At 40.7% G+C, this 17,995-nt stretch overlaps 1 protein-coding gene and 1 pseudogene across 1 annotated transcript in view; one reads left to right on the top strand and one right to left on the bottom strand.

Annotated features, from left to right (window-relative positions):
• LOC116423505 (aryl hydrocarbon receptor-like) overlaps positions 1-17,995 on the top strand; it is a 59,470-nt gene that overhangs the window by 27,927 nt on the left and 13,548 nt on the right. Inside the window, exons 4-5 of the mRNA XM_031968260.1 lie at positions 8,765-8,854; positions 13,584-13,707. Of these exons, the coding sequence (XP_031824120.1) occupies positions 8,765-8,854; positions 13,584-13,707 (214 nt within the window). The remainder of the gene's footprint in view (positions 1-8,764; positions 8,855-13,583; positions 13,708-17,995) is intronic.
• LOC100915693 lies at positions 16,981-17,508 on the bottom strand (annotated as a pseudogene).

The raw sequence follows: 17,995 nt of genomic DNA, 5'->3' as shown, positions 1-17,995 counted from the left end.
TTAATTTAATTTAATAACAAATATCTATTGTTTTGGCATCAGCTAATATTTTCCAGTATATCCCTCCCTAATCAGAGAGCCATATTTTATAACAGAGAATGAAAAAGAAAAAAATACACATCTATATTTCTATCTGTCCATATCAGCAACAAATCAGTGCAAAGAAGTTGATAAACATAGTGTTCCACATCTGCAGCCTTCCATCTCTTTAAAGAAGGGAGGGAAGTGCCTTTTCATATTTTATAATATTGTATTTGTTTCACATAATTTCATTGTTCATTTTAGTCGCGTTCATGTGTTCATGATTCCATTTGGGGTTTTCTTGGCAATGCTATTAAAGTTGTTTACAACGTAGGAAAGCAGGGTTAAGTAAATTGTCCAGGGTCCCTAGCTCGGAAATTTCTGAGGAACTGATGAAAATGTCTTTTTGAGCCCAGGCCCAGAACTCTCTCTACTTTGCCACTTTTCTCTGCCACTGCCAATTCCATCATATTCAAGTTGTATTATAGTCTATATACATACATATATTATATATTCATATATATGTTGTTGAGCTTATTCTTATGTATACCACTTCACATTTCCATCTTGCTTTTCTTTATCACTGTATCTTATAATTTAGTAATACTTCATTATATTCATGTACCATGATCTGTTCATCCATTTTCCCATCAATGGACATCTATTTTGTTCCCAGCTCTTCGATACTACAAAACGTGCTGCTATGAAGTTTTGTGTGGTGTTTTTCTTTTTGTCATTGACATCACTGGAGTGTTTCTATCTAGCTGTGGAATCGCTGGGCTAAGGGTATATAGCATTTTGCTGGGAACTTTGAGGAGAGTTATTATTTTCCTGATCACTGAGCACCCATGAATGGGGAAGCCAGGGGAGGCTCTCCCTATGAAACTTCTGGCCAAGATACCAATCTCTCTGCTGACTTATTACTTAATTAATTTAATACACCACACATTTCAACCTGTTTAGTCTCAAGCTTCTAATTGATTTCATTAGAATTGACCTGGCCCAGGGATCAGAACCATTTACTTTGCATTCATTCAATCACCCATCCATTTGTTCATTCATTCAACATGTATTTATTAAGTATCTACTAAATACCAAAGGCTGCACTAGATAGTGAGGACACAAATGTACAAGTGAAAACTTCTTGCCCTTGGGAGAAATGGTGAGGGCTTAAACAAGAAGGTGGCCAACATCGGTGCCTTTGAAGTAAAGACTGAGTGTCCTTTATGGGGGATAATTTAAGGGAGATTTCAGCTCTAGGATAGATAGGAAAAAATGATTTTGGAGCTCCTTTTCAACTTGGAAATTATAAGATTCTATTAAGACCTTTTAAAAATGAACTATAGTTACACTTTTAAACTGACTTATTCAATGACTTATCCACACACACACAAATATATACATATATTTATATATACATTAATCTACAATGTGGATGCATTATTTATCATTAATTCTTTTAAAAAATCATTTGTTCTTATCATGGGAAAATGCCATATGGAACAGAGTCCTTCTTAGGGTCAGGAAGACCTGGCCCCTGACATATCCTGGCTGTGTAAGTCTGAGAAGGTCATGAGCTCTTTCAGGATGGTTGACGATTTCCTAGGATGGAATTGTATGAGAGGGTTTCTGACTTGGATTAATAGGTGGAATTTCAGCATCAGGAGTGCCCTATGCTAAGGAAGCCACAGTCCACCACCACCAAAAATCAAAACCCAGCACAGATCCGTTTAGCAAGTATCACTGAGACCAGTTTTATAGGATTCCATTTAGTTGTGGCTCGGTGGAAAGAACTCTGATTTTGGAGTCATGGACTGAGTTTGAATTCTCTCTCTGCTCCTTATTACCTTAGTGACTTTGGGCAAATCCTTTACATCCCTGGACCTCAGATCCCTTATATGAACAATTAGGGCAGTGGGATAGATGGTTCTGAGGTCCCTTTGAGCTCTAATCTCTGGTCCTATAACTTATAATCACAGTCTTTATTGCTAACTCAGGACAAACAATCCAACCTCAGTGAAGGGCTTATTGAGATCTGGCCACTGACATTTCTGCTGACGATCAGCATGATGGGCTGAGGGCCAGGCACTGGGGGCACTAATTAACCTCTGGAGTAAATTCCCACCCACTGGGTCCTCCTCAATAAAAAGAAAGACCATTTGTATCCAGAATAAAGGAAAGTGAAGGGGAAAAATGCAGACCTGGGCAATGAAGGGGAGTGGTGAGCTGCAATAGCTGAGCTTGGCGCAATGTGCTCGCCAGACCCTAATGACTTCTGACATGTCTCTGCATTAGTGAGTCGGAGAAAGTGGGCTGGGGTTGGATGTCAAGGTTTCAGATTGCCATTAGCAGTGAAAGTCATGGAGCCAATGATTTTAGCTCAAGTGATGGGAGGGCTGTACTTCATCAGCAGACTTGGGGTGTGTGTGTGTGTGTGTGTGTGTGTGTGTGTGTGTGTGTGTGTATTAGAGAAGTGGCAGAAGAGAACAAATATCTTATCTTTTGGTGAAATGCAATTATAGTAGATAATTCAATCGATTAAGTATTTATTAATTGCGTACTGAGTTCTAGGCACAAATGTTGAGGATTCAAAGAAAATATAAAAAAGTATACATACTAGAAACGCGAATTTAGGGCCAGGACAGCTCTATTACTCTGTAATTTAGGATGGGAACTTGGAAGGGACTTTTGAGATCAAATAATGTAGCCCCCTTCTTTCCCCAGTGAGAGCTAGAGAGGTGGAGTGCCCTATTCTAAATTACACATCCCAGCTCACACATTCTTCCAAGTAGTGGGATTGAGTTTTGGCCCCAAAGGCCTGTCTTATGTTTTCAGGTTGGCAGGTAGCCCCTGTTTCCAGGTTTTTTGTGTTTTTTTTCTCTAAAACTGAATCTTTTTGATTAGAGGCGAGTCCATTTAGAAGAGCTCTCATGATTCTGGAGGCCAAGGAGAGGACTCAAAAATTTTTCTGTTTTATCTCAGTCCTAGCCCCAACTTTGGTGGAAAGGAAGCTGATTTGTCTGCCAAATGAGGAATGAATGGCCTGCCAAATAGCCTTCAGGCCTTTCTTGTATTCACAAATGAAAGGGAAATGAACTACTTTCTTTCTACTCTTCATTCGTTATGGTTAAAACCCTGATAGGATCATAATTATCTGTGGGTCTCATCTGGCCCTCCAATGTTTCCCTGGAGTTTACATCCTTTTCACAGAATCTGAGAATTGGAAGGGCCTTCCCAGTTCACTTTGACCCAGACTGTCTGTATACCTTTGACCTTTGGAATATTGACAATATCCATCATGGAGGAGGAATCCACTGTCTCAGAAGAAACTCTTTCCCGTTGTGGATTCACCTTGATCTTGGGATATTCTAAAAGGCTCAGATCTGTTTCACTGGAACTGTTACCTGTCAGTGTCTCCATCACCCCGTCCTTGTAGAGTTGATTATTTGAACCCAATTGTTGGACTTTATATTTATCCCAGTAAATGCCACTTTTTCGTCTTATCCAAAGATAATTACAAATTAATTAAGATTCATTAATTCATTAATTAAGATAAGCTCATTTTTAGGTCTTTTTTGGAACTTGGATTCTTATCTAAAATGGTTTCTCTCTTTCTCAGTTTTGTGTTATCAGCAACTTTGATAAACATGAGGCATCTCTTTATCCAATTCATTGATAAAACTAATAAACCATATAAATTCTTTTGTTTTAATCATTAATCTAATTCTGAGCCCCTTGGCTGTTCTGTGGCAACTTCCAGAGCCTTTCTCATTTTCTTTTCCATTAGGCTGGCAGGAGGGACCATCTCAAATTCAGGTTTGCCACGCTGGTGCCATTCTCTTGTTAGACTAAGCTACAGCAGTTTTGTTTAAAAATCAAGTTAGACTGACCTTATTTTTTCTTGATGAGACCATGTAGCTCTTTGCGATTATTGCTTCTCTTTCTAAGTGCTTTCAAAGCATCCTTTTAATAATGCATACCCAAATTGTTACAAAAATAAAAGCTAATTTTTTGACCTTCCCATTTACCTCAGACTTTTATTTCTTTTGAAAAGCAGTACAAAGTATGTTCTTCTCTTGTTCTTTTATAATGTCCCTGTTTTATACAGTTTTGCAAAGTCACTGCCCAAGACTCCACAGTCATCGCTGCCACCTCTTTCAGAACCTGGGAATCTAGTTCATCTGGATCTGGCATTTTGAATTCTTTTATCTGAATTTTCTTTCCCTGTTAACCATTTTTATGTACTTTCCCTTCTAAAGATCCCTTCTTTAAACAGAGAAAACAGAAGCAAAATAATAATTAAAGTCATTTTTTTTCTTTTCTCTGTTGTCAGTAATCCCTTGGGACACTCACCAACTACCAGTCAGTATGACTCATGTCCTTTTTAATCTATTGAATATTGTATGATCTTGCATTTAAAGGTACCAACATCATTATCACTATGTCAATAGCAGATTAATGTATGGAAAGAATATATTTGAAGGGAATTGAAAGACACAAATGCAGACCAAACTTGGGATTTCTGTAAGGCGTCATTATCCACCAGTTCACTTATGTAGTCTATTTTCAGGGTATTGAAGGATATATCTGAAAAACAAGCACCACCATAAATCCAAGAACTGCGTAGGAATTATGGGGAAATTGTTTATCGTTTTTATTACAAATGATAGAATTGTGAACTCTGGCTTCTTCAACCTTGGTTAGGGATGAATCAGTCACTATAAGGAGGTCCTGCCTTGAGGAAGGGAAGTCAGTCAGAAGCATAAGGGCAGGAATCAGAAGCTGGCAACCAAAAATACAGTGAAGAGAGAAGCTGATGATGAAGGCTGCCCCTGATACTTGAAGGAGTATTGTATTAAAAAAAATCCGAAGACAAGAGAGATCTCCTGTGAATCAGCCGAGCACACTGACTGAAATCAGATAGGCTTAGCAGCTGCTTTACTTGTTGGAGGGGAGCTTTGTAGTTGATGAAGGCTGCTAGAGGACTTCAGAAGCTGGCTTCTGGGGGAAGGAAAGTTGCAGGGCTTATTGCCCTTTTTCACCCTTTCCATCTCAAGAGTTGGGAAACTTCCATGTGTTTGACAGTAGTAGTCTCTCTCCACTACCCAGAAGGAGCCATTTTGGATCAAGAGGGAGACATTTCAGAGCCCCAAGAGAGTGTCTGAAGAGTTTGTAGTTCTTTGACTTAATGGAATTGCTTTTCACTGAAATAGGTTAACACTTTTTCAGTAGCCTGTTAAGGGTGGCCTTGTGCTAAAAGTGTCTGACACGGCTTCAGTGAGCAAGGGTTTCAGAGCAGCAGTCTTCACCAGAGGTAGTGTGTGCTACAGACTGTAAAGAAACCAAGGGCATCGAGGTCTGATGTCTAGAGTTGTGAGGTGCTCCAAGAAGAGAATTACAGAAATCCACGTAAGGTTGCAATATATATGCCCTGTCCCTGTGGACATTCCTTGCATTGGCGTGACGGTGTGACTCAACTGTTATTGCTTTTGTTTTCTTGTTTAGTCAGTGTTTCATGATTAAGAGTCAATGTTGTCATTGTGACTAATTTTGTCTAAATAGATTGCACACTGTTAGGAGCACAGGAGCTAGAGCAAGAAGTGCAGTGTATTTTTCTGTAGAGGTTATGGCTGGGACCATAAGAGCTGAATTGTGATACTGTGGTGGTGCCCAGGACTAACCTCCACTCCTCATCCCAAGAACTGTGTGGGCTAATACAAAATGAGAAAATTAACTGGGAGAGAGAATGAGAAAGAGAATCAGAGAGAGAGACAGACAGAGAGAGAGAGAGAGAGAGAGAGAGAGAGAGAGAGAGAGAGAGAGAGAGAGAGAGAGAGAGAGAGAGAGAGAGAGAGAGAGAGAGAGAGAGACAAAGACACAGAGACAAAGATAGAGAGAGAGAGAAAAACAGAGAGAGAGACAGACAGTATAAATGTAACACTAATAAATAGAGTCATTTTGAAGACTATCAAAGAGCTAACTTTCAAGGAAGATTTTTTTTCTTAGAAATATGGCTTTTTTTTTCTTCATTTTCTATTAGGTATTTTCTTGCCAACTCCCAAATGCAAATAAAAGCTTTCTTTAGTTCTTCTCTAACAGAAACCCATTGCTAGTTTCCTTTTATCTTTATTTCTCTTGTTTCTTCTTCCTGCTTTTTAGATTTCAGGCATCTATATCTATCTTTATTTCAATTGTTTTAGAAATCAGCAATCTTTTTCTTTCCCCCAGTGGATAGAAGAGCTAAAAAAGAAGAGGTGAAAAATCACTGAAATGTTGTTCTTTGTTAACAATAGTTAACAATTATCATTTTTGTTAACAATTCTGATAACTAAATGACCAAAAAAGTAATTAGAAAGCACTTACTGTGGGTAAGATGCTAAGCCACATGACAATGAAGACAAAACCTCTTTGGCCTTGAGGTGCTTATACTCTAGTTGGGGGGGGGGTAATAAACAGGTAAATAATTATAAAATAATTTTGGGTATGGGAGAGCACCAACGCCTGGCTGGATCGAAGAGGATGTGTGTGGGAGGGGCACCTAAAATGAGCTTTGACAGGTACTGGGATCTGTACTTTATGCATGGAGGACAGAATGTCCAAAGGCATGGAGAGTCCAAAAGCAAGAAGTTGATATTTTTTACTATAATGTGATTTTGGATTTCTTTTGTTTCTACTATTTTCTATGTAGTAGCTATTGAGTAGGGTGATGAAGAAATGCCATCTAGAAATCACCTAAAAAGCCATGATCTCTTAAAATATATGTACAGGACCAATATGGATCTTTGTAGGGTCTTTACCTCCCCTGGTTCCCCTTGGCAGTTGGCAGTTTGGTGAAGTCTGAGGACGCCTTCTCATAAGAAGAATCTTAAATGCCTTAACTCAAATACAGAAGATTGAAAAGGCTAGTTATAAAGAAAGATACTTATTTTTTTAAACTTTAAGCATTCTAATTCAGAATCCCTGTTATAGGAGAGAGTCAGTGTTATCCTTCCAGCACAGGAAAAGGCGGGAGGATCCCATTAAAAAGTGCTTTAATAAATTCAGGGCAAAGGGTAGGTTAAATATAGTTTTTTTACTGACTCGCTTTGTGTAAAACTCCTAAGTGAGAGAGGAGAGAATCTGGATGATTTCTTTTGCCCTAGAATAAATATCCATGGAAAATCATCTCAGCAGGAAATCACATTTTGCATCTTTCACACATATCGCACACAGAGCCTGTTTGCCTGCTGTGTGGTTAAGTAAACAGAGTAGCTGCGTGCCATGTAAATACTCCTAGAGCAATCTGGACACAGCCCAGGACAGCAAGTGTCCCAAGATCCCAGAATGGCAGGAGACGATCAATCATTTATTTTATTTTTTGGCCTAGAGCCTAAGAAAATGCTTCCAAGTACAAAGGTCTCTCCTCTCAATAAGAGAAAAAATAGTGGCTGAGCTCATCATTCCAAAAAAGTAAATTAGAAATTTAGAGACTTAAGGGAAAACCAATACTTTTATTAGTGGTTTAGAGAAGGAAGAGATAGAATGATCTGAATAAAGTAACTATATCACAGAAAGTCGGTCCTGAAACAATATTCCTCGTATTCACAACACGTCTGACATGAACATATCAGAGACTGCAGAATCATCTCATTCGAGCCACAGAATAACTCTAGAAGATAGGAACGACGATTATGATTATCCCCATTTTTTCAAATGAGAAAACCCAAGAACACCAGCTGCTCACGGTCACCCAGCTACGCATTTCAGAGTCTCACCTTTCTTTCTTTTTCTTCATCTCCTTCAAGGACAAACTGGTTGACAACAGCAGAAAATAGGCCAGCCTTTAGACATGAATCAAGAAGCCCTTCTTCTTCTTCTGAGTTCTCTAGGCCATCTGTTGGTCTGGCTGGACAGATGGACTGGTGATTGACTGAATGAACCTGAAATCAGATAGGTTTTAGTTCATCAGAGATCTATGAAAAACCTTAGGAAATAACGTTATATAATTCGCCCATTTACCAGATGAGTCCCAGTAAAGCATAGTGTTTTGTGTGCAGTAAAGTCCTAATAAATGCCTTACTTATTCCTTCCTTCCTTCATAGAAGTAAAGTGACTTCTGGGTTATTCTAACACGTTTAGAACTACATCATCTGAGAGGATATTTGCAAAGCGCTTAGCACAGTGCCTGGCACAGAATAGGAGTTTTTTAAAATAAATGCTCATTTTCTTCCTTTGAATACGCACACCTTCTACCAGGGCAAACTGTGACTCAGTCTCATATCAGTCCTCCAGCGATCAGCCTCCCACCCTGCTGGCAGCCTCCACGCAATGTCCACGGAGGCCATGGAGAGGGCACTGAAGGAACTGGGAACTCTGGGCTGGAATCCTAACTTTGCTGCTAAGTTGTTGGGGGACCTTGGGAATTTTACTTTTATTTGACCTCTTGGTCTCTGGCATTTTATTTTTAAAATTCAGAGGACAGACGAGATGATTCCACTCAGTTCTAAAATTCCATGATTCCTTAGAATTACATCCTGAGAAAGCAGCGGAAAACCAGGCTCCCTCAATCAATCAAAGATGATGTTGTGGCTCCTGCAGGGAAAGGGCTATTTCTTGTCTTTGTACCTGGGGACCTAGCACAGTGCAGAGCAAACAGTAGGTTACTAATAAAGTTGATAAAGGCTTGTTGCTGGGCTGTGTGACTTGAGAGACAAGAGGAGAAGAGAAGCTGATCCTGAATGTGTCTGTTTTTTCTGTCCTACAGGCCTTGAACGGCTTTGTGCTGGTGGTCACCTCTGAGGGCTTAATCTTTTACTCATCTCACACGATTCAGGACTACCTGGGATTCCATCAGGTGAGTGTGCCTCCCACTGAAACCCAGGTACGAGCTTTGTGGATGGTCAGACATCCTGAGACACTCTTGTCATTTGGTCATGTTTCAGTCATGTCCAACCCTTTGTGGCCCCATATGGGGTTTTCTTGGCAAAGACACTGGAGGGGATTTGCTATTTCCTTCTCCAGCTCATTTTACAGATGGGGAAACTGAGGCAAACAGGATGAAGTGACTTGTCCAGGCCCACATAGCTGTAAGTGAGATTTGAACTCAGAAAGAGGAATCTTCCTAGTTCCCAGCCCAGTGCTCCATCCACTGTGCCCTACTGAAATCCAAGGCATTCAGTGTTGTCCAGGGAATGTCCGGACCCATTCTGTCATGCACTTATTGGGTGTCCTTCAAACCAATATTCTTTATGAGGATGACAAACACTAGGCTACATAAGGAATGACCTCATCAGTAGCAGCAGAAGCACTGCTGAGCCACAGTGGTCCAGGGAGGAGCAGTAACGGCTCCCTGCAAAACCGGAGGGGGAATAGTGTGAGAGCAGAGAGTTGAACATGGTCGTTCAGCCATATCCATTCTGCTAATGACCATTGCATATATTTGTATATACATATATACATACATACTTATATATACATATATAAATACAAATATACTATATAAACATATGACGTATACACATATATGCATACAAATATAATATACACATATATACACATGTATATATATACACACAAATATACATATACACACATATATACAGAAACACACATAAGTATACACATACGCATGTCAGTTTTTATTTGGTGAGCTTCTGTCTGGGTACACAGTTCCCCTAATAAGAGGACGCCAAAACTATATTAACCTGAATTGCTCTGAATTAGGCCAAGAGGGTTTTAAATGGAAAATGGAGACATTTTCAAATAATTTTTAAAATTTCAAATATATTTCAAATAAATGGAGAAAACTGCCCACCTAGATGGAAGTAGTCAGATAACACGTTTTAATAGGAGGCACAACAAAGGAAGGAGAATACCAGGAAGACGTTCAGCAATGTCCAGGAGAGAATATCTTGGTGAGAAGAAGCAAGGAAAACCCCAAGGCCCAAGAGTCCCTGCTAAGCAAAATGATCTGGAAACCCTAGTGCCAGGAGGCAGCTTAGACTTCAGACATTGAATCTGTAAATGTGCACCTTAGGTTTGCTCAAGGGCTGAGATGCTGTCACTTGCGGCTCAGTCTTGCATGGCTATGTACTGTGGAGGATGATGGAATCATCCTGGAATGAATTCAGTGGCCCCGACTCCACCCCTGACCTTCGGCATCCCCCTACCACCTCCCCTTCTTAAAAGGATGGGCCCAGGTCCCATTCTATGGGCTGTTCATGGCCATTCACTGAGCGGAGAATCACAGCTATAATCTTTGTAGTAAACTGCAGGGCCATTGGACCCGGTTGTCTCCCTGCTCTCTCCTGTAATCTCAGGGGGCTGGACAATGTTATCTGTTTTGTCACTGCATACTAAGGCCCGATGGGCTTTGCCCCTGAACGCCTCTTTATGGGCCACTTCCCATACTAGAAAGTGTTTGAGGTCAGAGACTGTCTCCCTTGTCTATTTGTGCACCTAGACCTTAGCTTAGCTTTCATGATCCAAATCCCTGGAGGATGCTAATTAAATAATGAGACTGTTGGTCTGTGTGACCACAACTGGGCTCTTCAGAAACATCTAGGTGACTGACTGATTTCCTGCCTTCTTCCGGCTACTTGGCCACACACAGACATGGGCTCAGTCTTGAACCTGACCCAAGCACCCGAACTCTTCCCTAAGTTGCTTTTGGGGCAAAGTTGTTGGGTAGAGACAGTTTATACATACAGAAATAGAAAGCTTCCCAATGAAGTCAAGCAAAACTCTTCTTTAGAGCACCAGCTTCCAGTTCCCTGGTTCCTATTCCCAGTATCCTCACAGCTTGAATGTATTTTATTTATTTATTAACAATAGCTTTTTTATTTTCAAAATACATGGAAAGATAATTTTTGACATTCACTTTTGCAAAACCTTGTATTCCACTTTTTTCTCCTTTCCTCCCTTCTCTCTACTCCCCTCCCCTAGACAAAGTAATCCACTATAGATTAAGTATGTGCAATTCTTCTAAACACATTTCCATATTTATCATGCTGCACAATAAAAATCAGATTAAAAAGGGAAAATAAAAGGGAAAAAAACCATCCATTTTGCATTTCACCGTGTTTGCTAGTTCTTCTTTGGCCATAAACTCCTTCCTTGTCCACAAATCACAGTTTGATTTAAAGCAAAATTTGGAGCCCTCTCTTAGAGACAATATGTTACAATGGCTGGAGAGCAGCATTGGAAGTAGAAAGATCTGGAGTCAACTTCACTGCAAAAAGGATCACACAATGTGACCCTGAACAGGCTAGTTGGCCACCATATGCCTTAGTTTCCTAATGTATATAATTCATAAAATATAAAATAGGAATAATAATACTTGTAGCAAATGTCTCACAGGGTATATTGAATGGAAGTAAAGCACTTTGGAAGCCTCCGGTATTTAATGGATGACCCATTCAGGAATGAGATTTTGAGCACTACTTTACGAGATATTAAGGATTCCAAAGCCATGAATTAGTATTCCCTTTCTATGAGTTGATAGACTTCTAGAATAGAAGTTCTTAACTAGGAGTCTCGGAGTATATGGAGAGATTTCAGGGGCTCCATGAACTTGGATGGGAAAATATTGAGATAACGATTTCAATAATTTGATTTCCTTCTTAATGTCTTTTTTTTGCATTTAAAAACAACATTTCCAGAAGAGGGTCCATAACTCACTAGACTGGAACTGGAGGCAATGATTCCCCCCCGGCCAAAAAAAAAAAGATTAAAAACACCTGATCTAGGGGTATGACACATTTGCAAAATTGTGTGAGTGTGTGTTCAGAAAAACAAATTGGAAGGAGGTAGCACATAATCTGAATCTTGAAGATAGCAAGAGTTTCCAAGAGGCAGAGAGACAAAGCAGGATATTCCAGCCACGAAGGACAATTTGGACAAAGTTACCAGGGAGCAGGAGGTGCAGTGCTGAGTCTGGCAATAGAAAATAGTCGATTTTACTGGACCGTTGAGTAAAGAAGACTAATGAGCACAAAGGAAGTCTAAAGGAGTCATCTGGAACTCAGCTGTGGAGGACTCAATTCTCAGCTGAGTCTCTAGTGTGCCCTAGTAGCAGCAAGAACTTAATGAAGATGCTCCATGAGCTCAGATCTAGGCTTTAGGGATATTGTCTTGGGAGCTGTGTGAAGGACGGATTGCAGAGGATAGAATCTTGTATATGTCCCATCTCCCTGTGATCCTCTGCCCCCTCTCCCAAGCTCTCCTCTTATCTTTGTATGTCTAGCTCTATTCTTTGAGCTCAGAAGGGTTTAATGAGTTTCTGCTGAATGAATGAATACTGTAAAACACAGGTCCCATAAGCAAATAGAAGATGACATTTACCACTGTTTACTCGTCATTTCATCAGCTTGGCCAGACCTCCCATAATCTCTTTCATGGAAGGCTTTTATAGGAGCTAACTTCACCGGCCTGTAACCTTGTGGAGTAGGTCCTATAGGGATTTATAGATGAGGAAACTGAGGCACAGAAGATTAAATGATTATGTAATGAGTAAGTGGATGAGGTGGGAGTCCAATCCATGCTTCCAGACTGTAAATACAGTGTTCTTGAATTTGAATCCTGTTATTGTGAAAATGACCAGATTTCTATTGAAAACTCCATGAAAGACACCTCATTTTTAAAATATAAGAAATAAAAACCCCTCTCTCTCTCTCTCTCTCTCTCTCTCTCTCTCTCTCTCTCTCTCTCTCTCTCTCTCTCATCTGGAGTTACTATTTTTTAATATATTCTCTGAAACTCTTCAAAGTGTGCTTTGTGCCCTATGATGGGGCTGCTTAATCTCTCCCATTTGAAGTTGGCCTCCCTTAACTCCTCTTAATTATTGAAGGCAACTGAGTCGAATTATGTGTTCTTTTTGACGTGTTTACAAAGCCTTCCTCCATATTGAGCTGCCTCCAAATAATCCCTCAGAATTAGAACATGCCATGGAGTGTTTTCATCCCACAGCTGCTCAGACGTCCAGCTGGCCACAGATGATTCCTCCCAGTGAAGGGGTCCTCTCCCTTTTTAATAAAAGAATAGAAATTGAGAGATCAAAGGTATGGGGATGGTTTGTCTGCAAGATGGCCCTTGGGCATCTTAAACCCTATTTACATTTCATAAGGCAAGAGCTTCCAGGAGGCTTTGGAGGCTTGTGATTTTCCATTGAAGCAGGTGGGACAGTAGAATGAATGCTAGACATTTGCTCCCTCCCAATCTGAAACAAAACCTGTTGACCAGATTGCTGGATCTGGGGAGAACTGGGGTCCTCAGGTGATCCACGGACATTTGTCAAGTCACCCTCCAAATGGATCAATAGACTAGGATGGAATAGCAAAGATGGTGAACAGGGGCCATTTTTCTGGATGTTTGGGGTCTTCTTTTTAGAATGTCTGGAAAGTTATACATCTCCAAATCACTCCCGACCTCAGAGGCTGGTATGGTATTAGGGAGACTTTGGAGGGGGAATATCTCATGTGTGAATTCAAGAAATAAATGACTGTCGACTTGTCCGTTTTAATGACTTTACTGAACACTCGGTGGACAGACTATGACCCTACTGTGGCATTTGTTTTCCTTGCCAGACAGATGTTTTACATCAAAGTGTCTTTGAACTGATCCACACAGAAGACCAGCCAGAATTCAGGCGCAATCTTCACTGGAAGCTAACATCAACCCCCAAGCCTGAAAGCGATCCGACATGCTCTGGTAGGTTCAAGGACATCTGCACTAACTTGGGACACTTTGTGGTCATTTGTCTGTTAGGTTGGAATCTTTGAGGCCCTCGAATACAATTCCCTCACAGACGATTAAATCTAGAGCTGGAGGGAATCTTAAGGCTATTTAGTCTAGCCCCATCATTTTATACATGCCTTCCCTCTGATTCTACTACTATATAGACAGTTTATCTTGTCTATATCTTCCCTATTAGACCATGACCTCTTTGAGGGAAGGGGCTGCCTTTTGCCATTCTTTGCTTTCCCAGTGTTTATCATTGTGTCTGACAGACAGTAGGTACTTAATAAATAGTTATTGAACTGACACAGATATTGGCTAATCCCACCACCAGCTGAATGTCTGTTTCTTAAAGGACCAATGAGAAGAGAAACATAAAATGTAGATTATCTGATCTTCTAAGGATCAATAAGGTTTGCCAAGCATTTTGCCTACATGCTCTCACTTTCTCCCCACAACAGACCAGTGAGGAAAGTATTAAAACAATTATTATCTCTGTTGACTTCGATTTCCTACTGGATCCCTAATCTTCTCAATGGTGTCAGGTCCTCCATGGGCTGATCCCAGAATAGGAGGCCCTGGGCCATTGGGGAGAGCTCTGGTTCATCTCTTAAGCGTCGCCACTTACAACCTGTGAGATTGTGGGTAAGAAATGTCACCTCCATGGGTCTCAGTTTCTTTATCAATAACAAATTGAAGGATTTAGTTTAGGTGACTTCTGACATCCCTGACAGCTCTGAGTCTGTGGTCTTCTCATGCAGTGAACCGATCTGTACCTTTCCATTCTGTTACGTCTTATCCCCATGTTCTATCAAATACCCCATAGAGGAGCTTACCCATCGATATATGGGAAAATGGGCCTTAGAAAGTGGAAGGAACCTACCCATGGGTTACTTCTCTGTTTAATGGCAGAACTAGAGCAGCTACTTGACCCCAAGGTATGAGCTCCTTTGGCTGCTGCAGAAGGATGTAATAGCCGTTTTTAGGGAACATTCAGCTCTATGGTCCTATCGGTTTTATGCCCACTTAGCTGAAATGATGATCTCCTGGTGAAATAAATGATACTGTCCAACTCAATAAGCATGTGCTAAGTGCTTACTGTGTTCCCATCATTTGGCTAGGCCTTGGGATTCAGTGATAGAATGAAGTCAGTCTCTTCCCTTAAGGAGCTTATATTCTCCTGCATGGAAGACACAATTTGTCAATATAAGTTTGGGGAACAGAAAGAACCAATAACTAGCAGCATCAAGGAAGTCTTCTCAGAGGAGGAGCTAGAGCTAAGCCTTGATGATGGCTTGATGATGGTAGAGATAAGGAGAAAAATATTCCTGACACAGGGTAATAGCAGGTGCAAAGGCATAGAGACAGGAGATCAAATAGTAAGGACCAATAAATGGGCCAGTTTGACTGGAACATAGAGTTTGTGGACACAAGTTATGTGTAATAAGGCTGCAAAGGTGGGTTAGAGCAAATCTGTGGAGACATTTCTGCCAAGCTGGGGCTTTTATATTTCCTCCTAGAAGCAACAGGGAGCTACTTGGCTCTTGAGTAGGACAGTGACAGGATCAGACTTATGTATTAGAAGAATTACTTTGGCACCTGTGACTAGGACTTTGGGAAAGGAGAAACTGGAAACCTAGAACAGCCTCCTCGTGCCATGTTTGCTGATAAAAATGCACTCGGTATTTTCTATTCGCCCGCCTTAGAGACAAGGATGAGTGTGATTTAGACAATATTAGAACTGGAAAGGACCCTAGAGGCCATTTCATGTAACTATTCTCATCAATTCTGAGTCATAGAACTGACCTTGGGAAGGAGGATGGGGGTTAGTGGGGAGGTGTCAAGGAGTGTGTGTGTGTATGTGTGTGTGTGTGTGTGTAGGGGTGGGGCATAAAATTCACAACTTCACAATTTTTAACTCCCAGTTTTAGTCTTTGTCCAAAGGATAATGGAGTGCCAGATTCCAAGCAACCCCAAGTGCTCTGATCTTTGATATTCTCCCAAAGAGAAAACCACACTGGAAACACTATAGTCTATCATAGGAATGGGAATAAAAGGTCTGGTAGAAACCTCTGAGCCAGGACCTGGAGCCTCCTGGACAAGTCCTGCCCTGCCACCTGTTTCCTTTTAGAGCATATCTGTCCCATGCTAAAAGGACGGGTTCAAAGTTGAAAAAGAAAAAGAAAAAGGCCTAGGGCTATTGGGTATCTCCAGTGCCAGAGAATCAATGCCCCAGATTTTCTGTTTTTAATTGGTCTGACTGTTATTTTGGTATTATATAAGCACAGCCTGAGCTCACATCTCCAGTCTGGTTCCAATTACTTACTTGCTTGAGAGTGGTCCAGTGGATTTGTCTTTCATGTGTAAATATTTATATTTGCTCTGTTTGTATGTGTCTATGGTGGTGTTTGGTGGATGTGTGGGGTTGCTTAAATCCCTCCAGGATCAGTCGAGTATGTGTCTGCCCTCCAGATCCTGGCAGATGATCTGGGCCTAGGTCTGGAGCTAAAAGTGGCCATCAAGTCCAATTCCTACCTGAACAAGCTTTTTCTCCCAAATTCTAAATCAATAATCATTTATTAATGTTATGTGCTAGGTATAGTATTAAGTTCTTGGGACAAATACAAACAAATAAAAAGATAGAACCTTCCCTCGAGGAGATTACATTCTCAAATCTTACCAATAAGAGGCCATCTGACTTTTCTTGAAGACTTACAAGGAGGGGAATCATTCCAGCCCCAAGTGCAAACCACTTCTGGATGGGTGAGATCATTGGAAATGTGCCTTCTCTCCTCCCTTTGCTCTTGGTTCTGCTCTCTAGGTCCCAGTAGAAGCCTAAGCCCTTCATGCCAGCTAGTATGTCCCCCCCTGAATCTTCTCTTTGCTAGGCTAAACATCCCCAGCAACTCTAGGCTAAACATCCCCAGCTCCTTCACCTGGTGCTCATGTCAAAGACTTCATCATGCTCCTTTAAGTGGAGGAGATACTTTGCATTTTCTCCAATTGTCAATGTCTTCCTTAAATCACAGTGCCCAAAACTGAATACAATTTTCTAGATTAGGGAGAGCACCACAGGACTTCTCCTTATTCCTAGAAGCTATATCTTGCCTATCCTAATGCAGCCCAAGAACTTATAAAGTTTGGGTTTTTTTTCCTATTTCTTAATTGGTTTTCAGGTCACACTGTTGAATGATATATTGAGTCCTCAGTCCACCAAAGCTCAGATCTTTTCTTTAAAAATACAGGAGTCGTTTTTTACCGAAAACCTTTTTATTGTAAGTGAAGTGGGAGAGCTGGACACAGCTTAGATGATTCTGATTTTGTTGGCAGCATCTAGAGCATCGACGTCTGGAGCAAGGGGGACATAAGTCTTCTTCTCTCCATGAGGCTGGATCAGTGTGTTGACCTTGGCCATGTCCATGCTGTCCAATTTCTTCACTGCCTTTTTGATCTGATGCTTGTTGGCCTTGACATTCACAATGAAGACGAGGGTGTAGTTGTTCTCAGTCTTCTGCATTGCAAACTCAGTGGTCAAGGGAAACTTAAGGATGGCACAGTGATCAAGCTTGTTTCTCTGAGAAGCACTTTTCCTAGGTTATTTAGGCTGCCTTTGAAGTCTTAGTGTCTTGGGTCGTCAGAAGGTGGGGTATGTTTAGATCTTCTTCTTGTGGCTATGGACACCCTTTACCATCACCTTCTTGGCCTTCAAGGTATTGGATTTGGCTTTGTTATTGGTGGGAGGGCAATGTCTTCCTTCTTTGTCTTTGATGCCATCTTAGAGGAAAGGGACAGAATTCATTTTTAGACACATTTTAATCTGTCTCCTCATTTTCCAATTAAACAGCAAATACTATAAATCAGAATATATATATATATAAATGTATATATATATATATATAGACCAGAAAAACAACTTCACACATTTCCCATGCTCCAAAATGCAGATAACTCCCTGCATTTCTTCATCTTTCTGTTAAGATTGAAGGGCTTCCCTCTTTGTAGTGGCTAGAAACTGGAAACTGAGTGGATGCCCATCAGTTGGAGAATGGCTGAATAAATTGTGGTATATGAATATTATGGAATATTATTGTTCTGTAAGAAATGACCAACAGGATGATTTCAGAAAGGCCTGGAGAGACTTACATGAACTGATGCTGAATGAAATGAGCAGGACCAGGAGATCATTATATACTTCAAGAACAATACTATATGATGACCAGTTCTGATGGACCTGGCCATCCTCAGCAAGGAGATCAACCAA

The sequence above is a fragment of the Sarcophilus harrisii genome, chromosome 4 (genome assembly GCF_902635505.1).
Source record: "Sarcophilus harrisii chromosome 4, mSarHar1.11, whole genome shotgun sequence".
Lineage (NCBI taxonomy): Eukaryota > Metazoa > Chordata > Mammalia > Dasyuromorphia > Dasyuridae > Sarcophilus > Sarcophilus harrisii.
This window is presented reverse-complemented; position numbering and strand designations above follow the sequence as displayed.